Source organism: Penicillium hordei (assembly GCF_028827395.1).
Source record: "Penicillium hordei strain IBT 12815 chromosome Unknown utg000004l_segment0_segment0, whole genome shotgun sequence".
In the NCBI taxonomy this organism is placed as follows: Eukaryota; Fungi; Ascomycota; class Eurotiomycetes; order Eurotiales; family Aspergillaceae; genus Penicillium; species Penicillium hordei.
The window spans coordinates 4,181,662-4,206,793 of record NW_026623145.1 but is presented as its reverse complement, the minus strand read 5'-3'; the positions used below and the strand labels follow the sequence as shown (position 1 = coordinate 4,206,793).

The 25,132-nt window shown below is 47.3% G+C and overlaps 9 protein-coding genes across 9 annotated transcripts; 4 read left to right on the top strand and 5 right to left on the bottom strand.

The window, feature by feature from the left end:
• Nucleotides 1-291: 291 nt before the first annotated feature.
• Nucleotides 292-1,869, bottom strand: N7537_008750 (NAD(P)/FAD-dependent oxidoreductase; the record flags this gene model as incomplete). Its single annotated transcript, XM_056899804.1, has 4 exons — nucleotides 292-524; nucleotides 601-1,177; nucleotides 1,247-1,536; nucleotides 1,605-1,869. The coding sequence occupies 4 exons, from the start codon at nucleotides 1,867-1,869 to the stop codon at nucleotides 292-294; spliced, it is 1,365 nt and encodes a 454-aa protein (XP_056751880.1).
• A 313-nt stretch (nucleotides 1,870-2,182) lies between these two features.
• Nucleotides 2,183-4,891, bottom strand: N7537_008749 (glycosyltransferase; the record flags this gene model as incomplete). Its single annotated transcript, XM_056899803.1, has 6 exons — nucleotides 2,183-2,373; nucleotides 2,436-3,034; nucleotides 3,099-3,452; nucleotides 3,503-4,027; nucleotides 4,081-4,759; nucleotides 4,819-4,891. 6 exons carry the CDS (start codon nucleotides 4,889-4,891, stop codon nucleotides 2,183-2,185), a joined length of 2,421 nt encoding a protein of 806 aa, XP_056751879.1.
• A 671-nt stretch (nucleotides 4,892-5,562) lies between these two features.
• Nucleotides 5,563-7,092, bottom strand: N7537_008748 (uncharacterized protein; the record flags this gene model as incomplete). Its single annotated transcript, XM_056899802.1, has 1 exon — nucleotides 5,563-7,092. One exon carries the CDS (start codon nucleotides 7,090-7,092, stop codon nucleotides 5,563-5,565), a length of 1,530 nt encoding a protein of 509 aa, XP_056751878.1.
• A 1,149-nt stretch (nucleotides 7,093-8,241) lies between these two features.
• N7537_008747 (uncharacterized protein) lies at nucleotides 8,242-11,791 on the top strand (the record flags this gene model as incomplete). The annotated part of the gene is made up of 6 exons (XM_056899801.1): nucleotides 8,242-8,700; nucleotides 8,757-9,062; nucleotides 9,392-10,820; nucleotides 10,880-10,972; nucleotides 11,032-11,101; nucleotides 11,140-11,791. The coding sequence occupies 6 exons, from the start codon at nucleotides 8,242-8,244 to the stop codon at nucleotides 11,789-11,791; spliced, it is 3,009 nt and encodes a 1,002-aa protein (XP_056751877.1).
• A 1,579-nt stretch (nucleotides 11,792-13,370) lies between these two features.
• Nucleotides 13,371-15,079, top strand: N7537_008746 (cytochrome P450; the record flags this gene model as incomplete). The annotated part of the gene is made up of 4 exons (XM_056899800.1): nucleotides 13,371-13,476; nucleotides 13,534-14,006; nucleotides 14,058-14,601; nucleotides 14,655-15,079. The coding sequence occupies 4 exons, from the start codon at nucleotides 13,371-13,373 to the stop codon at nucleotides 15,077-15,079; spliced, it is 1,548 nt and encodes a 515-aa protein (XP_056751876.1).
• Nucleotides 15,080-16,436: 1,357 nt separating this feature from the next.
• On the top strand, nucleotides 16,437-18,327 carry N7537_008745 (uncharacterized protein; the record flags this gene model as incomplete). Its single annotated transcript, XM_056899799.1, has 4 exons — nucleotides 16,437-16,600; nucleotides 16,659-16,929; nucleotides 16,991-17,333; nucleotides 17,396-18,327. The coding sequence occupies 4 exons, from the start codon at nucleotides 16,437-16,439 to the stop codon at nucleotides 18,325-18,327; spliced, it is 1,710 nt and encodes a 569-aa protein (XP_056751875.1).
• A 993-nt stretch (nucleotides 18,328-19,320) lies between these two features.
• On the bottom strand, nucleotides 19,321-20,016 carry N7537_008744 (C2H2-type zinc finger protein; the record flags this gene model as incomplete). Its single annotated transcript, XM_056899798.1, has 2 exons — nucleotides 19,321-19,531; nucleotides 19,601-20,016. 2 exons carry the CDS (start codon nucleotides 20,014-20,016, stop codon nucleotides 19,321-19,323), a joined length of 627 nt encoding a protein of 208 aa, XP_056751874.1.
• Nucleotides 20,017-21,226: 1,210 nt separating this feature from the next.
• Nucleotides 21,227-22,675, bottom strand: N7537_008743 (uncharacterized protein; the record flags this gene model as incomplete). Its single annotated transcript, XM_056899797.1, has 2 exons — nucleotides 21,227-22,304; nucleotides 22,359-22,675. The coding sequence occupies 2 exons, from the start codon at nucleotides 22,673-22,675 to the stop codon at nucleotides 21,227-21,229; spliced, it is 1,395 nt and encodes a 464-aa protein (XP_056751873.1).
• A 642-nt stretch (nucleotides 22,676-23,317) lies between these two features.
• N7537_008742 (uncharacterized protein) lies at nucleotides 23,318-24,564 on the top strand (the record flags this gene model as incomplete). The annotated part of the gene is made up of 5 exons (XM_056899796.1): nucleotides 23,318-23,334; nucleotides 23,402-23,607; nucleotides 23,666-23,734; nucleotides 23,799-24,256; nucleotides 24,313-24,564. The coding sequence occupies 5 exons, from the start codon at nucleotides 23,318-23,320 to the stop codon at nucleotides 24,562-24,564; spliced, it is 1,002 nt and encodes a 333-aa protein (XP_056751872.1).
• Between the last annotated feature and the right edge of the window lie 568 nt (nucleotides 24,565-25,132).

Sequence of the window (25,132 nt, the reverse complement as noted above, 5' to 3'; positions counted from 1 at the left end):
ACGCTGTTCAATCCTGATAGAAAGTATAGGTTGGATAAGTCCCAGAGTAGACTCTGACCCACCTCCCAGCGGACTCAGGATCTGAACGCGATATTAGCTGGGTTTCTCTCGGAAGTGGATCCAAAAGCTTTCTACTAGACAACATTGAAACCTCTCTCGGAAGGTCGAACAGCCGATACCAAGTTCTTTATCTGGATGGCACAAAGAAAGAAATAGGTGCAGATGATATGCTATTCCTCATTAGCTTAAATCATTGATGTAAGGAAAAGAGAGCGACCTATCCAGACATACCTAGCCTAGGATATCATCATAAACAGGATCCAGTCTAGCAAGTGACGTCTTGTACAATCTGGGTAAACCAGTTTCCTCAAACGGAACCGAGCTCTGCACCATATCTGCAACAGCCTTACCAGACAAGAATGCCACGGGCATACCATGACCATGGAATCCAGCTGCGATAAACTGACCTGGTTTACCCGGGATACTGCCAACATGAGGCAACGAGTCTGCACTGTATCCCATGACTATGAATGACTGGTGGTTAGCAAAAAAAAAAAAAAAAAAAAAAAAAAAACTATCCCCTAAAGGAATTGCACATACCACCAGCCCAGATATGTTTGATCTCCGCCTTACTATCCTCCCAGCCAAGGAACGTGCGCTGCATATACCCATCAAGGTAATCCGCAGCAACCTTAATCAACTTCCCATCATCGGAATTATTATACCACTCCTCCCGATCATCATTATAAAGATGCGCCGCCCCACCGACAATGAGCGACCCGTCATTCCGAGAAATTTGATAAACGCACGCCCCCGGACCGGATCGAGTACAATAAGTACCAGGCAGCTCCTGGTGGGGTGCACCAGGTGCCGCAGCAATGTGGCTACAGACTCCCTTGCAGGGAATAATAGCCTTAGAATATTCCGGGGCCAAAGCGCTGGTGTATGCGTTCGTAGCGAGGATAATCTTGCGCGCGCTAATGACACCACGGCTGGTGGTTACCGGCCAAAATCCATCTGCGTTTGGAGTTTCTCCGATTGCAGATACCGGTGTATTGGTTTGCAAGTTCAGGCCGTGGGAAACGGCAACACGAATGAGATGGGCGACGAGTTTGTAAGGCCAGAGATGACCTGTCGGGAAACTGAAGCCTCCTTTGGCGTCTCGAACATATGCAATCTTAATGCAAATATCGTCAGAAAAATCTCGAAGATGGACATACTATCCACAAAGCTCATTTCAACTTACATCTCGGGTCTCGGCCTCAGATAGGTATTTAACATCATCCATGAAATCCAGTCCCTGCTCAACCAACGAATCGTACAAGGTTTTCACCTTCTTCAGTTGATTTTCATCGAGATACATGTCATAAGAGCGGGTGAAAGTGAGGTCACAATCGATGTTCTCTTTACGGACCAGATCCTCTATGATCTTCATGTGTGAGAGTTCAAACCGCACGATCTCTGATGCTGCTTCGATACCATAGCGCTTGGCGAACAAGGCCGTTGCATAATAGATATCTGGTCTCAAATGACCACCTAAGCAAAAAAAAAATGGAGTGAGCTGGAATTCTACCCCTATATTTTAGGTGATAGGTAAGCCTTACCATTGCGCCCGGTGGCACCAGAACACAGCTCCCGGGCCTCAACTAACACCACCCGGGGGGTTGGATTTTGCGGGTTCTCTGCAAGCAAGCGATAAGCGGCCGATGCTCCGACATAACCGCCGCCTATAATTAAGATATCAGTTTCCTCTGGCAGGTCTGGAGTCGTTTGATGGTTATCGAGAGGGTCTGATTGCGTGCGCCAGAATGGTTGGGTATACCCCGCCGTTGGGCGGGGGAAGGACTTCGCATCGGAGTTGGATGACATGATGATTAGTGGTCGAACAGTAGTTTCAAGGCCGATGATGCGATTTGAACTCCAAGAATATGAAAAAAGTAAATACAGAGGCAATGCGAAAAGCAAGAAAAACAGTAAGCATGGTATAGATAAGGCGTCATCGGAGTTGCTACGATGCAACCTATCGCAGGGGAGACCGAACTATGCGGGGCTAGGAAAATGGGGTTGATTGTACAACTTGGGTCTATATTCATGAAATTGATGATATTCCTAATCCTCTCCACTATTTTCATCATTGGGAACTTACTCTTTCCGAATTCGTTGAGCTGGGAGTATTCCCAGGCTACCGTTGTTGAGCTTCAAATGCCTCAATGACATCGGGGCAGCTTGATTGGGCCTTGGCCGATTGTCTAGCCAAATATTCAGACTCTGTCAATCGTGCTTTGACAAGCTGCTTCCGAGTTTTGGAATGTATAGCCGAATGTAAGCTTTTGGCCAAGCCCTGACCCGGATACGCTACTAAGCCCAAAGCACCTAGAGACGGTCAAAATTAGCATAATCCCGCTAGTCTCGTAGGGATAAAGTGCGTGACAAACCTGATGCAGCCTTTGTCCCCATGCCAATAGGCCCTTTCACGAATCCTTTGATTGCACCCTTAATGCCGTCTTTCTGGCCACCCTCGTAGGGCTGTCGGAAGATATCCGTGAGCCCATGTGAAAACCCATGCGTAAAGTTATCTGAAGCCGCAGCCACTCCAGACTTGAAGTCCCGGATGTTGTCGTAGTCTTTGACTTCCTCGCCATAAAGCCTAGGGACGGCTCTCAGGCCTTCATTGACTGCTCCAGGTATGTCTACCAGAACGCCCTTGTAGTAGTAGGCTATGATCCTCCCCACGCTTTTAGCAGATCCCCCCACTGCCTTTCCCGCAACTCTCCAGTCTTCGTCTATTCCGTTGGCTGTGGAAGTACGTGAGATACCTTCGGATGGACTTCGCTCGGATTTGGGATTCGTAGTCTCGATGACTACGAGCTCGGGCTCGCTTTGTTGACGGGCACGACTGAACTCTTTGTAGGGCCGAATGACGACGTCGCTTGATGCTGTGAGGATATCCTTGTACATGCCTAGTAAGGACGACGTGCCGCCTGTGATAGGATCCCATCGCCGAGTCTGGATGAAAATCTGTTTACTCCCGTATCTAGCTCAGCATTTTTGTTAGCATAGATATTTGCAGATAGAATGGTTGGGATGTATGATCTCACGCTTTGAGGTCCTTTATATCAATGCGAGAATTTTCAAGCAAGATCCCCGCTGCCATTTTGGACAAATTTAGAGGTGCTCTTGCGTTTTGTTTCAACTGCCACACAGCCGGCTCAGAATCGATAAACTGGCATTTCATGTTGTCGATCGGTAAGTTGCGATGGAAAGAAGCAACAGCTGCTGAAACTCCATCTTCCTCGCTCATTTCGCGAGCAAGGTTGCTAGCTGCTTCTAGGGTATCAGGATGCAAGCAAAAGCGGATGGCTTCAGCTAGATTATCTGCGTTCAAAGACTTGTGTGGAATGGGCATTGGTCCAATCCCGCGGGACGCGACCATATTTCCCCAAAATAGCTGACTGTGACATGTTAGCGGAGCAATTGGAAAGGTTTCCAGGGGATAACGTACTCTCCGAAGAATGGTACAATAAGAGAGGGTCTTCCAAATCGTAAACCACATGCTGTAGTCCCTGCTCCTCCATGGTGTACAACTGCAGCGACCTTCTGGAATAGCCATTCATGCGGACAATCTCCAAGATAAAAGATCTGATGGTCCGATTGGGCTTCGCCGAGATTACTCCAGCCACGGGATATGATTGCACGACCACCCCAGGATCTGACTGCATTGACGAGTGTGGCAGTCATGGCTAGGGGGTCCTCGATAACAATGCTTCCGAAACCGATATACACCGGCGGAGGCCCAGCGCGGAGAAATGCGTCAAGGTCTGGAGGTGGTGTAAAGTCCGGAGGAGAGCGGAAAAAGAAGCCACAGACATTGAGATGTGCCAGCCAGTCCGCTGGTTTAGGCATCAATGTAGGGGACCAGCAATATGTGAAGGGTATCTTCAGAGTCTCTGCCAAACGGGGACCTTCGGTGGCTGATATAGGTTCTAGGTCTATAGACTTTCTCCAATCATTAATAACATCGCCCAGGCTATTATGAGGTCAGCGTATTGGATTCTGGATCAGCAGAAATCCGGTTATTACCCTTGCCATGTCAGCCATTCGACAATCCCGTACGAAAGATAATTAGCCATTTTCGGCTCTGTGGTTGAATATTTTAAGTTTGCCAAGGGATGGGGAAATGATCTTGTGCTGGTCCAAGGCATGGTAAACATCATATGTAGAGGGATGCCAAGCGCCTGAGCGCAGTGAATATGGGCGAAGCTTGGAGGGTTCGCGATAATGGCATCGGCCACAAATGGTGTTTTGGTCACAAAGTCATCCTCAATACAAGACTGCCAGCATCCCTGAAGAATTTGGCTTACCATGACACGCTTGCGTTGAATATCACCCTCTTGGACGGACTTCATCTGTGGTATCAGTCCCGGATTCTTCACCATATATGCCATCAGCTCCGATGGATCTCCTCCAATAGAATAAAATTCTAGACCGGAGTCCCGCACGAAGCTTTCAAACACGCCATGTGTGGCTAGTCGTACGCGGTGCCCATGGCGCTGAAGCTCGTTGCCCAGTGCGACAAAAGGTTGGACGTCGCCTCGACTACCAACAACTTGAATTACAATATTGAGCTCGAGGCCACATTCGGCATCACCTGAAGGCTCTGGTTGTGGTTCAACATGCTCTTCCTTACGCAGAAATGGTATCAATTTTGACACTTCCCTGCCCACTTTGGAGTCTAGGTCGATCTCAATGCGACCATCAGCTTTAAAAAGTTAGCACGCGCTTAATGCCAAAGAATTATATAGGTAGAGTCGCTCCCACCTTGGACCTTCGCTCCATCCTGGGTCGACTGGTTGCGTTCAAGCGTAGAAGGTCGGCGCGGTGGTTCTTCCATCGCTGCAGCTCGATGACATCACACGCGGGGAGAACAGAGATATTTCCAATGTTGAATATTCGTTAAAACACTAGGTCAAATTGGATATTTCCAAGACTCTGTGAAACATTCAATGTTTTCAAAAAGAAAGAAGTAAATTTAAAGGATTGGTGATCCCAAAAACAACCGAAGACCATGGTAGCTCCGATGGTTCTGGGCCTGGGACTGGTGGATCCCCGACCGGGGTTGGGGCACGTGATCGTTGGCTTGAGCCAATCATAGGCCAGAGTTCGCTGACTCAGAAGCCATATGATGACATTCCTAGGGAGTCCTACCTGAGACGATGCCTACCAACAAATCTCAAGTACACCCCGGATTTCTCTCGTTAGCGGGTATATCAATATATTATTGTCGAAGGCAAAACCGTGTTCCATATTGCAAATATATGGGAGTATGGAGCACGGGTTAGTACACTAACAATTTATATTCATTGTTTGTAAAGTACAGAGTTGTGTTTGGGGGCTTCTCCCAAGTTATTCATCATTTTCACTTTTTTCAACTTTTTTGTTTGTGTTTTTCCAAACAAAAATCCCAAATGATAGATCCAGAAATACCCAAAAATTTGCCCTCTTCAAAAAATTAACACAAGCAGGGTCACTCGCGCCAAGGCAAGGTTGGTGGGGAATTACAAATTAAGAATGGAGAGCGAGGAAGTCGGGGTCATTGTTGAGAACATCCCACACTGACCGATCCAGAGTCAAATTCACATCAACAGCGTACGGAATATTGACACGAGCCAAAGAACGTCTATTCTGACGGCGAGGCACCTCCTCCTCGGTAGACAAGATCATCGCCAAACCATCGACCCGGTAACCTTCACTAAAAGCCGGGGACACTAGAGAAGGGGGAATACGTTTGCCATCGACGGTGGTGTCAAAGTCAACACCAACGTATATCTTCCCCTTAGTCCACTGGGTGGCAATGAGGCAACCATGTGGAAGTATCTTCTTCAACTTGGCGTGGCTTTTGTTGGGCTGTGCGGCAATCCATTCGAACTGTTGTTTGACTTCATTCATATCGACTGAGTGAATCGCATCATGAACAACCTGTGCAACCTGCCAGAGGGCGCCGTTTTCGAGCAATTCGTGGGAGGCGGAAGTGGAGGGGCAGTAGACGGCATTCGGAAAGTAGCGTGCAGGAAGCTTCAGACGGGTGGAGTCACGCATATCCATAGTTGTTCCAAAGTCGCGAAGTGAGTGTAGGACGTTGGGGTCTGGTGTGAGTCCCATGTCACGCAGAACCTGAATCCTGGCTTGGTAAATCCGTTGGTACAGATAGGCTGAGACGAGCTCGAATCTGGTAAACGAGATATGCTCCTTGGCGTTGGGGTCGGTCGCAGCAATCTTGAGTGGAATCAGGTCTTGACCATGAAAACGGAGAGGACAAGTGTATACAGAGGGAGGTTCTGAAACCTCAGGCATAACAATGGTAGTTTCGTCAAGATAAAAGTTCGGAGGGTCGAACGCAAGGGCTTTCTCCTTCTCGTTAGCCGATAGGCTTTGCGTTCCGCGGAAGTGTGAGAAAATCTCGGGGGGAGATACAAGTGTTGGCGGAGAAGAGTCGCGCAATTGTTTGTAGATCTCGGCGAGATCGCGCACGAGCTGCATAAACCCAGTGGCATCACAGACTTGGTGGTGAACACGAATGCCCAGTGCAACCCCTCCACAGCCGAAGCGCGTGTGTTGGATGGCGAAGATAGGATTGTGGGAGACAGATCCCATTGTCGAATGAAAGATTGGAAGAAGAGCATTACCAGAATCAGGCAGGTTGAAGACTAGGATACGGGCTGAGAGGGCAGAGACCGCGATGCTTGTGAGCCTCCTGGTGCATTTTGCCTCCCAAAGTTCAGCGCCAGTGCCCAGGCTACCTATCTCAGGAGCTTGGGTGATTGGATTCTGCTGAAGACGGCCAGTGAGGTGCGGGTAGTAGTCGAGGAGGTGGGATGCAGCCAGCTTTAAGCGTTCGACCAGGAGGAAGTTATCGTCTGGCAATGTTTTCGACGTTCTGTAGACGAATATGGCTTCGATGGTCAACATAGAGGGGACGATGTGATCCATCGGCCCTAGGCTGAAAGGGGACTCGACGGCGGCAAGTGTCGCCTCATTGGCACAGTTAAGCGTGTGGCGCGTAGAAACGCGGACTTGGTCGAGTACCATCGCCATGATTGGACGAAGCAATGACAACGATAGTGGGATAATCAAGGTAAGTAAACAGATGAATTCGAGATGACAAGGATCAGAGATAACGGGGATGAAATATGATGATAAAATATGACGACGAAAGAGTATGAAGACGAAAGAGGATGCAGATGAAAGATGAATGTTCGTGCTGCTTAAAAGCAATGGGGAATTGTCACTTCATCCCATCATTGCCTGCGTTGTTGGGACGATGAACTCATTTGTCCCCCCGAGCTCTTCGAGTGAAGATAATTGACTAAAAGGACACCTGGAGTACCTGGCCACGGTTTATTTGACTAGTCAAAGGAATTAAAAAAAGAGTCAAAAAATGCAACTCGGGGATAGCGTGAACACATTTCAAACAAAGAAACGGCGGCGTATGTTGTTTTTTTAACTTCACAAAGACAGCGAAGTTGCCAGCGATAGTGGTAGCTCCATGTATTTACAGTATAGTTATCCCAATTGAATCACCTACCAAGATGTCCGAGCCTCTTCATTCCTTCCCATTTGGACTCATAGCCTACCCCAGTTCCCCGTTTGCCTTAAGCCACTGGGAAGGTATAAACATCCCTCCCCTTTCCAAGATCATATGTCGAATTTTCTCAGTACTCATTACCGTAACAGGTAACACTGGCCTTTTATCTGAGCTCGGGGTGTAGACACTGACTAGACGCCACGGCTGATAGCCTGTCCTCATGGCCGCAGTGGCAAGAAGCTTTAGCATCCAGATGAGGCATCGGTCTAATTGTTAATACCGGTAGTAGCTCCCACAGTCTTTGCGTGGACATCACCGTAAGGTTCTTAAACACTCCCGTATGCACCGCGGTGGAACTGCAGGTCTCATCTACGATGAAACGAAAGAGCCGCTGGCGGGATCTGACCAATCAGCGACCGTAACACCTTGGAAGGTTCGGGGCGGCTCCGACCAAGAGATCCACTTTGGAGCGGCTCCGATGTGGGGACATTTCTACATACCTAGACACCAAATATTTGTCCCTGGGGGCCTTATCCATTCTGACAAGATATTTAAGCGCTTCACCTCCATATCTCAATCCCAACATACCACTCTTCATTCTCTATTCAGTTTTGATATTCTCTGAATATTCATTCCTCTTTTCTTAATACAACTCCATGATGGTCAATCCCTCGATTGTCATTGTGCCAGGTGCATGGCACCGACCTGCACACTTCCAGGGCCTCATTGATGAGCTCGTAAAGGCCAACTACGACGCAGAGGGTGTGACTATGCCTTCGGTGGACTCCAGCCCGCCACTACCCACCTGGGAGCAAGACGCGCAAGCTGTGCGACAAGTGATTATGAATAAACTGGATGCCGGGAAGGACGTCGTCGTACTTGCACATTCATTTGGCGGCGTCGCCATGTCAGAGGCAGCCAAGGGCCTAGGAAAGAAGAACCGAGATGCACAGGGGTTGAAAGGCGGGATTATCAAGCTGGTCTACATGTGCGCAATGGCGTTACCGGAAGGCCAGTGCCATGTCGGCCAGTTGGTCCCGCAGACGCCCGAGGAAGAAGATATCGAGCGTCAGCGCAAGGTGTTGGAGGAAAAGTTTGGTGGTCTAGATGTGTCAGCGGTATGGATACAAGGCTTTACTTCTATCTCTCAATCTCAATGCTAATCTATCGCCAGGACGGAGCAATCAGCCTGCCGAAGGACCGTGTCCACCTCATTTTTTATAACCGCTGCGACCAGAAGGATATTGATAGGGCTGTGGAGCTGCTGGGCACATTCCCCGTGGGCCCGTTGACCGTTCCTGTCACATACACTGCCTATCGTGATATCCCGAGCACATACATTGTCTGCAAAAACGACCAGGCATTGCGGGAGCCATTCCAGCGAAGGATGGTCGCGCAAGGCCAAGGCTATTTTGAGGTGGAGGAATGTGATGAGGGCCATTCCCCGTTCATGAGTAACCCAGGCTTCATCGTCGATTGTGTTCGGAGGGCAGCCGGAGAGAAGGTCTAGACATGCGAAGATGTCGAATAAACCCTGTTGCCCTCTGTGTGTCCAGAGTTTTCTAATAAATTTTCTGGGCCGGGAAAGTGTACCATATTTAGATTTTTATACTTTATATCATGATTTTCCTCTGTCGAACATACACTTGAATCGTTGCCTCATATTTAAGGCATAATTAAGGCATCAGTGGCTGTGCGGAACGGAGAAACAAGCCAGCCGCGCCGGGAATAACCCAATCCAGTCGACGCTACCTCGGCTTGTAGTTATCATGTAGACACGGAATGCCGGGAGACCTCAATTCTCCAAAGGCGTCGACATCTCCCGTGAATCCACCACGGCGCCAAAACACAAGTTGTGATCCGTGCAGACGTTCCAAGCGACGCTGTGTTGTTCAGTCGGATCCAGACGGAATCCTTGATGCGATCTGCGCAAATTGCAGACGTCTAAAACGCCAATGTACATTCGAGTTCGCTATAGCCCAGTCCAATCCTTTCTCTCGCAAACGCCAGCGGCGCGACTGCGGGGAACCCGGTACATCAACAACGCAGAATGAATCTAACGACTTTGATACAACCACCGAGGAAGCCGCTGGGAGCCCGAGCAATCGATTTGATGCTACCTCCATCGCTGACCAAGATGTTCTGGCGGCTTGGCTGAATCTCGACTATGATGAGATTACCGCGGATAGCGTCAACTTGTTTTCAACCAAACTCGAGCCTTCTAATTCATTCAGCACGTTTCGTTCTGAGGACATATCGCCTGAGGAGAGCGAGCGTGACAGTCAACTTACGGTTATCACGCCCCAACTCACTCGCTTGCGCGGAGGACAAAATCCCGAATCAACTAGTCACCAGCCAACGGTTGGCCTTTCATTCGACAGTCCCATCTACCTGCTGAATTCTGGAATAGACGCGAAGATCTTTGGTGATCGTCTTGCCCGGATTTATGAAGCAATCGCAACAGCCAGTGCGTCAAGGTTTTTGGAATATGACTGCAATCTTTATGCGACTAAGAGTCGCTACCGGTTGGGAGACAGTGACTCAGGGAGCTCAAATGGATCGGCACCTACCAGCTCGACCATGCATCCAATCACTATCTTGCCCCGAGTCGCTTTTCCGGTATCATCACAAGCAATGCCTTATGAGATTTCCTTATTAGGGAGCGTTCGGTTCCTTGATCATTTGGGCGACCTATATGGCAATCGACTGAACTCGGCTGCGCGGAAGAAATCAGATGAAACTTTCAAAGCGGTTCTTCGCGCATTTTCAATGCAATGGTTGCCGAGCTCACCTTCCCCTTCCTTTGCAACGAGCTCAGCTTATGATCACTCTCGACGGAATTCAAATTCTGGAGAGGCAGGAGATGATTCTTCCTTGAATGCCTTCATTGATGCTTGGGTACGGGCAAGATCACTTCTCAACGATGCGCACGATGTCCGATCATTTCGAGTTGTTTTGGCAACACTCATGTTTGTTGGGATTGTCACACCAACTAAAATAACCGAAAGAGAGGACCCCGTACCAAACCACTTTCTTGACACCGCGTTGCAAAAGTTATCCTACTTGGATGGACTAGTCACGCAATACTGTGCAAACCTGGGACCATCATCTACGTATGGTGCTCTTGCTGAAGCAACTTTAAGTATTGTCCGGTGGACTGCATATATCCGCGACACAGGCGCAGCCTTGGCTATGGATCGGCAATGCAAACTTCCAGACCTGTGGGGTACTACGACAGGTTAGTGTTCTTCGCATGGGAAATCTCTAACTCATAACAACCAAACTAAGACCGCACAGTCCTTTCAGATAAAGAGGCCGTGGCCGCATTGGCCATCTCTCAAAATATCCTAGAGTTGGATGTCAATGTTCAACCCATCTGCCGAAAAGCCAGTGCGGAAACATTTATTGTCTGGAGGCATATTATAAATATTAAAACTGTTGCTAATCAGGCGCATGGAACTATCAACGAACGCTCTTCATCAACAATGGAAGCGATAAATTTGAGCCTAGGGGCTGTTCGTGACTTCAGCCAATTATTCCAACCTTTCATCCTTCAGTGCATCAGAAATTTCCGTTGTCTGTCCACCTGTCCTAGGATATCTCTTGGTAAGTTCCACTCCTATAAATTCGCTCACTAGTCTTTTGTCCTGCATTTCTCTCATTGGTATCTCGCTGACAGCTTATGCCTTAGTTTCCCTCGTGATGTTTTGGAACCTTGGCATTTTTCTTCTCGTCGAAGTCTTCAAAAGGGTGACCAAAGACCTTGATCCTTCTGCCGAACAAGATTTAGGGCCCGCTGTCCGGGAATACCAGAGCGACGCAGCCTCGTGCATGGCACAGGTAGTTGAATGTGTACTCAACTTACCCGCCGAAGAGGCCTTCAACCTCCAAAATGGACTAGGTGCCGAAGTCCCCCTCACCGCATATCATGTCACTCCTAGTTTGACCGTCACGGCGCTTCAAAGGGCTATTGAGAGTGTGATAGACCTGCAGCTTTGCTCTAGTTTTAATGATGATCTATCAGATGACGCGAAGTTTTTGATACCGGACGGGATCTGGAATCGACAAATTGACATCCTCATGAAAGGACTCATGTCGCTTGATGTTACTATTGGCGGGTCGCAGACCTGTGGTGTGGCCCTTGCGGGGTTGATGCAGAAACACGGGGACATACTATCTGAGTGCTGGACTTCAGGGTTCGAATCATGACATGTAAACGTGGCGGATACAGCCGAAGGGTCAAGGATGCACGGGATGAGGGGAAGTGGATATGTGAGTGTTGATCAACGCCAAAGCGAAGTATATACGGTCGATATTCCTAAAATAAAGAAAGGCCATGGCAAAAATGACTGACTTATCTAGCCTAAAGCCTTCCATTCAGACTTCCCGTTGGATCCAATTTTAACGATACGCACGCCATCACAGTTCACACTGCATTGTGGCGCTTGCTTTAGAGTAAAACGGGTCTCCATATCGTCAATTGTAGTATCGACTGTTTTCGCGCTCGGGGCCACGCTTTTCCATACCCAACCTGGACTTTGTCCCGGCCCTGGCAAATGACCTGCGAGATGCTCGATTCGACTATCGTAATTATAATCTCAATAACTCAGTTTCAAGGAGGAAACCTCCGAAGTGAGGACTGGGATTTGAAACGTAAGTCGAGCTTGTCCACTAATTATCCTCAAAAACGACACATAAGCAAAAGATTATGGCCTGAATCGTCAGCGAAAGCTTGGCAACGGGCCGGTCAGTCTCATCTCAATTTCTTAGGCTACTCATGAAACTCAGTAAAAGAACAGAACAGGCATCTAGATCCTTTCGTGCGCATGCCGCTGTTGATCTTAGTGTCATGCGCTATTTCCTACCCCGCTACAACAACGCCTTGCAGTCAATCCAATAATATAACGCAGGGTGACAAAACAGAGCTACTGGCAGTAGTGGCTGCATAGTTCTGATAAGTGATGGTACGTTTTGTTCTTTACTTTGCATTCTCATTCAGTCCTGTGTGTGGTGATACGTTGTATCATGCAGGGTGACAACACAATCACAATCACCCCTTGACATCGGGAACTTGAGATTTCTATTTTCTATTCTACATACACCAACTATCAACAATATCGTTTGTTAATGGAATGCCCATCTATCGGTTTTCTTTTGTTGATCTATCGCAAACTCACCCAGCTTTATCTTCGCAACGTCAAATGACACTATTACTCTCTTCAATAAACAAACACGGACCAAAAGTACCTGTCATGCAAAATAGGTCCGTCCACCGCAAGTCTCCTCTTTTCGAATCGAAAATCCGCTGCAAATTCCTGCACATTCAAACCAATGAGCATTGAGCAATAAGTTTTGGACTAATGCAAGCGGGAACAAATGCAGATATGCATTTCTTCATATGCATCTGACCTATGACAGCGATATATACTCCCCAATTTCCGACAGTCCAGCTTATCTTGAAACCTCACGCGGACTAATTTATTGAAATTCGAGTCATCTCCCTTGGCAGGCTGATGTGCCAGAATGGAACTACAGCTCCAGAGTTAGGAGTTCAGTGAGCTGCGCGATAGCTAATCCACAGGTACTGCGCTTTAACACATGCAGTGAGAGTACTGAATGATCGCCCATTATCAACTTTACCCCGCTAGGTGAACAGGCCTGTATGCCATGGCCCTACATACTAGGTGCGGCAGGAGTACACACATAGCTCGTATACAAATATCAATGAAACCCGGCTCGGTATTCTAACAACCTCAAGATATTTCGTTCGCTGCAAAATACAGTAGATATGGTACCAGTGTCTTTCAACCTCTTGCAGATCCCCTTCTACGGCCTTGTGGCTGGGGCTGTTGTGATTACTTGGTCGTTAGCGAAGACTGTACAAACCTTTCAAAGTATGTACCTCTTCCCGGTTAACAGTGAACTAGCACTCAGACTAAATACTCATCTAGGATGGAAGTACGCTCGTGAGCACGGCTGCCAACCTCCAGCACACTCTGTGTCCCATGGCTTGTTCGGCCTTGGTATGGCCGTGGAACTAGCCAAAGCCGGCCCCGATAATAGGTTTCTCGAGCTTATTCGCGGCTGGCATCGAAGCTACGGTCCGACATTCAAGGCGAGAATTGCGAATCGAAATATCATCTTCACTGTCGAGCCAAAGAACATCCAAACAGCCCTCGCATTGAAATTCAAAGACTTCGGAATTGGTTCTGCTCGACAAGATGCACTCCGTCCACTCATGGGCAAAGGCATCTTCGGCGTAGACGGTAGAGAGTGGGAACATGCACGGGCTCTCCTCAGGCCTAATTTCTCACGCACTCGGATTAATGACACTGAATTATATGAGAGCCACGTTGCCGAGCTCATCGATCAGATCCCGCGCGACGGATCGACCGTCGATTTGCTCCCACTTTTTCTCAGGGGAGTACGTTGTTATACTTTATATTTCCCATAGTATACGACTGACCAGAAGTAGACACTCGACACCGCTACCGAGTTTTTGTTCGGAGAGTCCGCTCAGTCCCAAGGCGGAGAAGACTCTTCTTCGGGTGTCGAGTTTGCGAAAGCCTTCGATGTAGCCCAGTACGTGACTGCCATACGCTTCCGACTTGGGTCTTTGGGGATGTTCTACCGCAGGAAGGAATATGCCAAATCCATTAAAGTTACCCGCGCCTATGTCGAAAGGTTTGTACGAGATACCATCGATTATCGTGTCGCAGTTAATAGAGGTCAAGACGTTGATCCAGATATCAAGCGGTTGACTGAAAGTCGATACGTGTTTTCCTACGAGCTGTCGAAGCAGACACTTGACAAGGCCAACATAACAGACCAGCTATTTAGTATTATGTTTGCTGGTCGCGATACCACCGCCAACCTACTGGGTATTGTATTCTTCCTCTTGGCTAGAGAGCCTGAGGTGTGGACCAGACTTCGAAAAGAAGTGCTCACTTTAGATGGACGAAAGCCATCATTCGAAGATCTGAAATCCATGACTTACCTGGGCTGGGTTCTGAACGAGAGTGAGCAGCATTAGTCCCAGTGCTAGCTATGCGGTCTGCTAAACGATATATAGCTCTGCGTTTGCACCCAATCGTCCCCTTCAATATTCGTGAGGCCATCAGAGACACCTATCTTCCCGTCGGCGGTGGCCCGGATGGAATGTCGCCTGTTCACGTACCCAAGGGCCACGAGGTTATCTTCAGCGTATACACAATGCACCGCGACACTGAAGTCTTTGGGCCCGATGCGGACGAATTCCGCCCAGAGAGATGGGAAAAGGCTAGACCTGGTTGGGCGTACCTTCCTTTCAACGGGGGTCCTCGGATCTGCATAGGCCAGCAGTTCGCGCTGACGGAGGCTGGATACACTATTACTAGGATTATGCAACATTTCGAGACGATCGAAAATCGAGATCCTAATCCCTGGATGGAGGATTTGGGGTTGACGCTGGCAAATGCTAATGGAACAAAGGTTGCTCTGACGCCTGTTCAGAATTGACCTGTTGTGGATACACATTCTTGCTCTTAGTATATATATTACGTTACTCCTGATATTTTTAGCTCTGATTGAACAGGATATTGCTATATTACCTAAATCATACGGCCGTGTGTCCTCTGACTCGTATATCAGGTGCTTTGGTATCCACTTCTGTCGGTCTTTTCCGAGATGGATTTTGGATAATACTAGTTAAAAACCGTAGGGTACGGCGGTGATAAGCCCAATTCGTACAATCGGCCATAATTTCCATAACGAAAGGTTTAGACAGGGAGTGTACATGGTACTCATGTGCCGAATTGTCCGAGTTCCCCCATCCACCTTTTATGTATGTGCCCGCCCTACCCGCGTCAAGCTGCGACGCTCCAGACCTTGGAGTTCCTCTTAAATATGATAGGTCGGCAATAAATTGGCTGCTGTTTAGACTTTTGCCAAGTAAATGTGTTCATCCCCGTCGAGGTTTGGGCCAGATTGTGGAGAATAAAATCTCTTTCCCAACCATTAGGGTGGAAAGTATTTTGCCAAGTGAAACATATTTTTCATGACCCCCAATTAACTTGCCATAGCACTACCAATCATGTAGACCGATAGTGGATAATATCGTTGCCTTGAATGCGACTCCGTACTCTCCGAGGATCCCGCGCATAGGAAAGAAAAAAAACGGGGGAAAGCTCCTACAGACCTTTCCGGCTAAGTCTGGAGGTCTCCATCTGCAAAATTATAATCGATGAAAAGATCATAGACTTCCTAATCGTTAGAAAACAGAGAAGCACAAGGCCCATATTTAAATAAGTCAGAAGCCAAGACGCTTGATGAATAGGGCTAAGACTAAATCAGATCTAACCAACACATACGGAGTATCATCCGAGCATTCGGAGTTTCAAGCTATCGAAAGCTTGTACATGTAGCCAAGCTTTGAAAACCACGGGAGGCAGATTTAGTAATTAAAAATTATCTGATCGTAAAAGTTATCTGATCTTCGAATTTATCAGATCCTAAAAATTATCAGATCATGAAATTTATCAGATGGTAGAATTTAATCAGATCACGCCACTCGGGTGGAAACCTTAGAACCCGGCCCCCCACCTTAATTGCATGGATAATTACGGAGAGTACTACGAATTGAGCTATCTGAGACTTCCCTCGGAGTAATTTCCTGTCTACGGAATACTACTGCAGCGCGTTGCACACTATTTATCTTGGAGGACCCACGTGCAATGGGCAACGCCACTCTCGCTTACACGAACTCAAAAGGTCTCTAAATTTTTAATATATACCCATGAGACAGACAGGTTAAAAATCATATCCGCCCTTCTAACCATTCAGTCTGGGTTATTGATCCCAGGCTTCTCTAACCGCCATGGATACGGAGAACATAACCCCCGTCAAAGGGGCCACGGAGCGCCCGCAGTCGTTGGACCTCAAGGACTCAGAGATACCGGAGGTTCAGCAAGATGGTGTTCAAATCGCCGACGCAGTTACATCTACGTGGACTCGCAAACATTTGATTGTTGCTTATATTAGGTGAGCAACCTTAGGAGAACAAATTGGTTCTTAAATGTCAGGTCTAATGCGACCACAGCATGTGGCTGGTGTATTTCGTCAACAATCTCAACAGCAGTCTCACTGCAAACCTGTCGGCTTACATTACGAGTGACTTTTCGGAGCATTCGCTGTTGACCGTGATTACAGTGGTTACTAGCGTTATGGGTGCTGCGTGTTTGATGCCCGTCGCTAAAGTCCTGAATCTTTTTGATCGAACTATGGGATTCGTGATCATGCTTGCGATTGCAATGATGGGTTTGATCATGATGGCTGCTTGTAAGAATATTGCGACATACTGTGCCGCGCAGGTGTGTTTCTATTGCCCATACCCTTCACAGCCCTAGGTCAAAATCACTAATTAAGCAACAGGCATTCTATACTGTTGGATTTACCGGCGCTATTTTCTGCATTGACGTGATAACCTCAGACACCTCATCGCTTCGTGATCGAGGTCTTGCTTATGCTCTCACCTCATCTCCTAGTATGATCACTGCCTTTTCGGGCTCGCCTTTGTCAAACCAATTCCACGAGACCAACTGGCGATGGGCGTACGGCACAATTTGCATCATTCTCCCTATCGCTGCGGCGCCTTTGATTGTGACCTGGGAGTTGGCCAAGCGAAAGGCCGGCAAGAACGGTCAATTACAATACAAGGAGAGGACAACACGAACCTGGGGAGAAACCATTTGGTACTACCTCATGGAATTTGATGGTCAGTAAAGTTTTCAAATCGATTTCTTACACATTTTACTCACCCCTGTTTGCAATGCACAGTCATCGGAATCTTCCTAATGATCGGTGGCACGATTCTTTTCCTGACATCTTTCAACATTGCCGGCAATACTGAAGGGCAATGGAAATCGCCTAAGATCATTGCTATGATGGTTGTGGGATTCTGTGTTCTCGTGGCATTCGTCATTTACGAGCGATGGTTCGCCCCGAAGCCTTTCATTCCATTCAATCTAATCACCGACCGCACTGTCATTGGCGCATGTCTACTGGATATTACCTACCAGGTCTCTTATTATTGCTGGGCCAGTTATTTCACCTCCTACCTCCAAGTCGTTTACAACACAAGCCTGACGCAGGCCGGTTATATCAGCGCCATCTTTGATTTCATGGACCCGGTTTGGCTTATTGGCTGTGGCTTCCTCATCAGAGCAACTGGTCGCTTCAAGTGGCTGCTCTGCGCCGCGCTGCCTCTTTACCTCCTTGCAAGCGGTCTGATGATCTACTTCCGTCAACCTGGTCACAGCATCGGATATATGTGCATGTGCCAGATCTTCCTCGCAGTAGGTGGTGGAACATTCATTCTGATCGAGCAGGTTGCTGTTCTTGCTGCGGCCTCGCACGAAGACTATGCCGCCATGTTGGCACTTCTCAGCACGTTTGGAAACATTGGTGGCGCAGTTGGCAGCAGTGTTTCTGGCGCTATCTGGACAAACACGCTCCCCGTCAAGCTACGCGCAAATCTGCCAACCGAATTGAAGGACCAGTGGGAGGAGATCTACGAGTCGTTGGACGTCCAGCTCAGTTATGCGGTTGGTACGCCTGCTCGCACTGCTATCCAGAATGCGTATGCATTCAGTCAGCGAAACATGATGATTGCCGGTACTGCGGTAATGGGACTGTCAATTGCCTGGGTGCTTATGATGAGGAACATCAAGGTTCAGTCCAACAAGGATCTTTCCAAGGTGCTTTTCTAGTGGCTAAATAGCAATGGAGGGCAGAGGGGGGTAGGGAGGCTGATTGAGAACAAAGACCTCTCTTCTCAGCTTGTTGACCAAGCCGCAATGGTTCGAAGTCGGTTCGTAGCAGGGCTGAAGCCATTAGGCAAAAAGAGATGGAATACGTATATTCAAGGAGTGAAGTGTTGCAGGGTCAATTTACTGTTGACAAAATTAAAATAATAATATATCAGCTTATAGCAGTGACACTGCGGAGCAAATGACCTTACACATACTTCAAGGTGTTATTAACACCCCAAACGTAGACGTGATGTCAAGGCTCGAGTGCCGAACATTATCTGGTACAGTAGAAATAATAGCTAATGGAGGGAATTCTTGAAGTCACCAGCAACCTCTTCTCTGTGAATAGTGACAGAATTATACGATGTGGCATTCACAATATGCTTTCCAGCTTTGCCTCAGACAGGTACCACATTACTCCTTCCTCCATTGATCTCTCTTGCCTTTTTCTCTCCCTATACAGCAGCCTCGCTCATTCCACGGTTTTTCTTCCCCTTTACCTCCGCCATTGTAGCTTATTGGCAATGCTGGACAATGTTGTTCATTTTTCAGACCAAATTATGTGGCCCTCAAATCTCCAGATAGAGACTCCGTCAGGTCTTGTGTCATTTCCTCCCCAGAGGCCTGCGCAAAAAAAACCCCCGTAAGTCCTGTCACCACGCAATTGGAGCCCCGTTAATTTGCTTGGTTCTAATATTCTCTTATGTTGCGGTGCTACACATCCTCGATGTCCTATAGAATCAGTACATATCAGAGATTTGAGCTGAAACTTGTATACTAGAATCGCTGTCTTATCTTTGATAATGTGCTTTAAATAGTAAAACAAGCGAAGACTTTTGTATTGTAACAAAAACTGGGAAACAAGCCTAACTTTTCGATAACCATACACCATATCTCCAGCCATGACTCCAATACGCACTGCTAGATCTAGGAACCAGCTCAAAGCAATAATCAAACGGTTGCACGGTGAACATTCCGGATATGGGCAATCAAATTGTCCTTTCGGTTGAACGACTTCCGGCACTCGCCCTCTGGGCATTCATATAAGCCTGGTGAGATGTGCTTTGTTTTGATATGGCGTAGCAGGGCTCCCATCTGAGAAAATCCACCCGAGTATTCGCAGTGCTTCCATTTGCACTTTAGTGGGCTGCCACGGCTAGATCTACGTTCGATGGATGTTAGAACCCGCATTTAAACAGAGGGGCAAAGAGTTATTCCAAAAGGAACATACTTGACACCCATCGAGACTTTGCCATAAGATGTAAGCTTCGGTAGACTATCATCTGCGATAGTGGCCGGTGCTTGCTCTTCGTCCGCAGTGGAGATGATTGTAGAGGTGATGTCAGACATCCCATCGTGAAGGTCAAGGCTCGGAACATCGCCAGCATGGGCGCCATCTTCGGCCGGGGAGCCCTTATCATATTGATTATCGGCGATCTCATGGGGAGTGCCGTGTGAGGTGGAAGCCGCAGGGTTAGGCGTGAGGGGGGCAGAGGTGAATGCGAGAAAAGGGTCATGTGGAAAACCGTCGACAAGAGGCGACCAATAGTCGGCGAAAATGTAGGCGAAAGGGGGGTCACTTTCGTTCCACTGAACTCCTGCCTCTTGGTCGAGGTATGACAAGCCATGCTCAACTGGTTCTGTCATGATGTAGATCGTAGTTCGCAAGAGCGGAAGAGACCAAGCTTAACGAGTATCAGAACGAGAATTATGAGAGCGACCTACACAAAAATGCGGGGAAGCCCCTGGGGATCGACGCTTATATACTAAAGGGTTTGTAATGGCCGACCTACCTAGGTGCCTTGGGAGGCATTTTGGCAGAGTTTTCATACATCCCAGCGTACCCCAGCGCCACACGTCACCATGATTGGCGATCTTATCAGAAATTTTAAAATTTTCAGAGGGGGCAGCTCAAGCAGTGGCGCAGGCACGATATGGAAAAGGTCTATGCTTGAGATGTGACTGGATGCGCACCTTCAGGGCTTGCTCGGATGCCTTGGAAACGGCTTACCTGAAGAGCCCCGATTCTTTCCAATTGGTCTGACAGCTCCAGACTGAGGCTGTGATTTCCATTAGTTGGAAAAATCGAAATCTGACCAAAGAGGATTGTGCTTCCTATGGCCCGAGCTTCTCTTCTCTTTGCTTTTTTAATCGCACCCCGCGCCTCGATGATTTTTCGCCCATGCCGTCATCTAGGCGCAGTATGATAAGGCCTTGTTTGGCCTACCAAGTTGCACATTTCTCATGAAGGGATGGTGATATCGAAAGAGTGAGCACGATGTATTATTGAAGAGAAAAGAAAACAAAAAAAAAAAACAAACGAAAACAGCCAAGATAGGAGATGAGATGTCCAATCTAACTAACTAAGGGGTCCTAACCACTTTAGGCAGCAATATAGCCTGAGGCCAATATTCTGACGATCAGTCATACTTGCCCCCAATATTGTTTTTTCAGTGATCTAGGACCTAAACCATATTCCGTTCCCCTTCGAATCTTCGAATGAAAAGCTAGCAAGGATGAAAATACATAATAGCAGTTGCTCGCAAGTAAATAAACTCGTTTGGTCATGTGAAATTATCCATGGGTCAGTCAACTGGTGGCAGTCGAGGATTGTGCTATGCACATATGGTAACATTAGAAGCATATTATTGCGATGCCAAAATCATGAATTTCAGTCCTGAGTTATCGTCGAAGGCATCAACGGCCGCGCCATATGAACACATCTAGTTCTGGTACGTGGCCACAGCATCCGCGATGCGCTTGTTTAGGAAGTCCATCTCCCTATGAACTTCTCTGCCACAGGATGGAACTCTATCCATGACCCCCAAAGTAATTAGGTCGAAAGCAATGTCACCTGCTAATCACTCTCATACCCAAGCTCCTCCAATGACCAAAGCAAATGATCGTCGTTATCTGGGTCATGAACTACCTCGGCATTTGGAATCAATTCATTGACTCCCTTGAGTTCTTTCAGTTGGGATAACCCAGACTTGTAAAGGGTCATCAACGCATCCATCTGCTGATCGTGCTCCTCGTTCTCACCCTTCTGGTATCCCCGAATACATAAATACTCTAACCCATTTGGTAGACAGTCTACCAGATCCAACTTTTCCCTCTTCTTGTAGGGTTCTCCGCTAACGCCAGCGGCAAAGTATAACAGAAAGTTTATCCCCAAGCTCAACCGTTTCAAGGCCCCAAATTCTTTCAGTGACCCACCATATGTCCATATCAATTCGTAAAATGTACATGTTTCATCGCTGATGCCTGGTTCAAAGGGGCTTCCATATTGATTGATTTGGTAGTCTCTGTCTCCCTCGTCAACAATTTCGAAAGTATGGATTTCACTTTCCGTGTCGACATCGAGAATTTCCAGTGTTTTCTTGTGCGCGCAAAGCACTTTGATGAATGCTTTTGGGTTGAACATAGGAGAACTCCCATCATTGCTCCCTCTGCCTCCGATAGAATACTGGAATTCCTTGAGAATCTTGCACGACCATATCAGATTCATAAGGTAGAGAGAATCAACCGACGAATGATGGATAGAGAGCTTGCTGATATTGGAACATTTCTCTTTAAATTCTAGCTTTTCGTTCGGATCTTGCTCCATTATATCGACGCGGGCGGATTCAATTGACGGGAGATTGTCAAATAGCCTCAAGCAGCCAGAAAAGTCCATTGGGAGATAAAAACGACCATCGGACCAGGTACTATCGTTTTTGTTGATCACATAAACACTGCGGAGGTGGCATAGATATGGCTTGTTTTCGGGACTGGCGTTAGCTTGGCGAAGGAGCTGTGCGAGCGGGAAGTCGATCGTGTGGTTGCAACTCAGGCCAGAGGGATGTGTCAAGGCCATCGACAAAACATTTGGCGATACAACAAGCAGAATTGCGGTCAATGCTTGGGTGATGAATGTCCCGAGACTCTCACGGTGTCTATCCACGCTATTAGATAGTTGCTTGGAGGCCAAAAGCAAATGAGACTCTCACCGATAGCCACCATACGTTGCCGTTTTTTCCATCCTCTGCATGAGCATATTGACCACTTGATCCACTTGGATTCCTGTAAACCCACCCTTTCTGACTGCTTTTTGCACGAGATTTATCTCCTCGTTGCTCAAATCGCGTTGAGATTTGACTTGCTTGTAGTCCATGTGACTGGATGTTGCTGTGCAGCATTCGACATGACGCACGTAATTACCCAAACTCGGTCGTTTGAGGATATCCATAAGCAAGGCGAATGGCTTGTCGATGTCTTCTTCCCCTGAGGAGACACTAATTCGGTGATACTTCTTGCGCGTTGCCATATCGCACAGAGAGTGGAGAGTTCGACATTGTAGTGATAGAGCGGCCACGTCACGGTTGGAAAGAAGACATGAGATGACCCTCTGATGAATCTCGAAGGGCAAACTGAGAAATGACATTATTTCTGCTCGTACACTGCCAATGTGGAAAGGGAGGTTTATTTAAACTACTATTTTTTCTCCCCCGAAAAGGACTAGCCTAGGCATCCACACTGTTGCCTGAAATTAGGCCTTGAAATTTTGAGGCTTTAGTTGGCTACGTATGAGAAACCCTCATGACTGTAATTATAATAAGGTACGGTCTTCTTATTCACATGGGGTTTGCCAAAATAGGTGGACCGAAATGCCGAAGAGTGTTGACTTGTGCCTAACATGAGCTGTTGCTATGTATTCTACACGGATTGCGGTGTAGGCCAATTGCTTTCACTCTTCCGATTAGAGAAGGAAGAAGATATAAGAAGAAGTATAATGAGAAACAAGATAGCAGGTCGTGATGGACCTAAATATCTGTAGTTAATGTCTCCACGGAGACACTTTCCTATCCTGGTGCGCGGGGATGTATATTAAACTCCGTGCCTCCTATCTGTCCAACTTCTCCTGTCTGTCCAACTTAAACCATTTCTAACAACCTCGATTTCAAAAAAGATGACCCAGATATTCCTGTAGGTGAATTTCCGTTTCCTGATAGAGGGTGATCCATGTTTTGCTAACTTGTGGCTCAAACTTCAGGACCGGTGCCACAGGCTACATCGGAGGCGAAGTCCTCCACGTATTGCAGCATGCGCATCCCGATTATAAGGTTGCTGCTTTGATCAGAGATAGTGAAAAGGCCGGCAAGGTTTTGGCTGCATTTCCTAAGGTCCGAGTGGTCCTTGCGGATTTAGACAATGTTAAAATCATTGAAAAAGAATCGCACAAAGCCAATATTGTCATCCGTGAGCTAATTTACATCTGGTAGTATAACTAGCCTATCCCTAACATTTATCCATTTAGATGCTGCTAGTAACAAGCACCTCGAAAGCGTGAAAGCGATCGGAAGGGGCCTGGCGGGACGTCAGAATGGTACACCATCTCCTACTGCAATATCTTCTTCCGATTTTGATCGCTAATTGAAGTAAAACTGCAGTCTATTACATTCAAGTTACTGGAGCTAGTGTTCTGGCAGGTCCAGAGGTTGATAAAAGCTTATATGGCGAGCCCTCGGATCAAATCATTGATGATTTGGATAACGCTGTTGATCTCCGGGACATAATTCGGGCGTACAAAGATCGTCGAGTGGTGGATAACTACATTCTCGATTTGGGATCAGATGGCCCCAAAACTGCGATCGTCTTTCCACCTATCATATTTGGCGCCGGTAAAGGTCCCGTGAATCAACGTAGCATCCAGGTTCCCTCCTTAGCCCGGGCTGCTCTGCTGCAACATGTTGGTCTATATCTTGGCAGAGGACTGAGTCGATGGGGCATTGTTCATATCTCTGAATTGGCTGATCTCTTTGTCAAATTGGTGGAGCATGCTGTCAACGCGACTCCCGGTGCTATCTGGAATGAAAATGGCCTTTTCTTTGCCGAAAAAGGCTTCGAGGTTGGTTCATGACTTCACATGTCACAATTTGTCCCGACTAAATTTCTTTCTATCAGAGCTTCAAAGATATCGCTTTAGTGATTGCCGAAGAGGCCCATAGCCTCGGCTACATTGCTTCACCCGATTCAGTGAAATCCATGAATCTCGATGAGGCCAATGTAGTGATACCCCATGGAAGTGTGTTTCTGGGTACCAACGGTCAAGGCCAAGCTTCACGTGCAAGAAAGCTATTAGGATGGCAACCAGATAGCGAGAGTTTCCACGACGCCGTGCGGGAGGCAATCATTGCTGAAGCAGCACAGCTGTGATCACTTGCAAGGAGCATTCATTGCAACTCATATTGTTCAGCTTAAGTATATTTATCCATTTTATCTCGTTTTATTTATTTAATATTTCTTTGCGTATAATCCAGTGGTTCCAAGTGGTCATAGGGTAATCTTAGGGCTTCCGTGCCCACGGGACTACGTATCTAAGACGGAAATATTGCTTGCATTTAAAAGCTTCGCAAAAATATTAAAATGGCCTATACCATTTCTCTCAAAATATTTATCAGACAACTGATCTGAATTTTGTCAGACATGACAGCGATAATAATGAGTACTTGGAGCTAAGAAAGGATCGGATTAATTGAAAGCAACCAGAAGCCACGACCAGGCTAAAAACTACCATAAACCTTTTCATTCACACTACACATAGTTTAGCTATCTTTACCAAGAAGAAATTGATATTTTAAACAAATAATTCTCTAATTATCAACAGTAAACAAGATTCAACTGACGAATACAACCAATCTTAGTCAGCGTATCGCCCCCGCCGCCTGTCTGACCGCCTCCAAATTTGCCGGACTTTACTTTTTTTCCTTTACGATTTTTATCA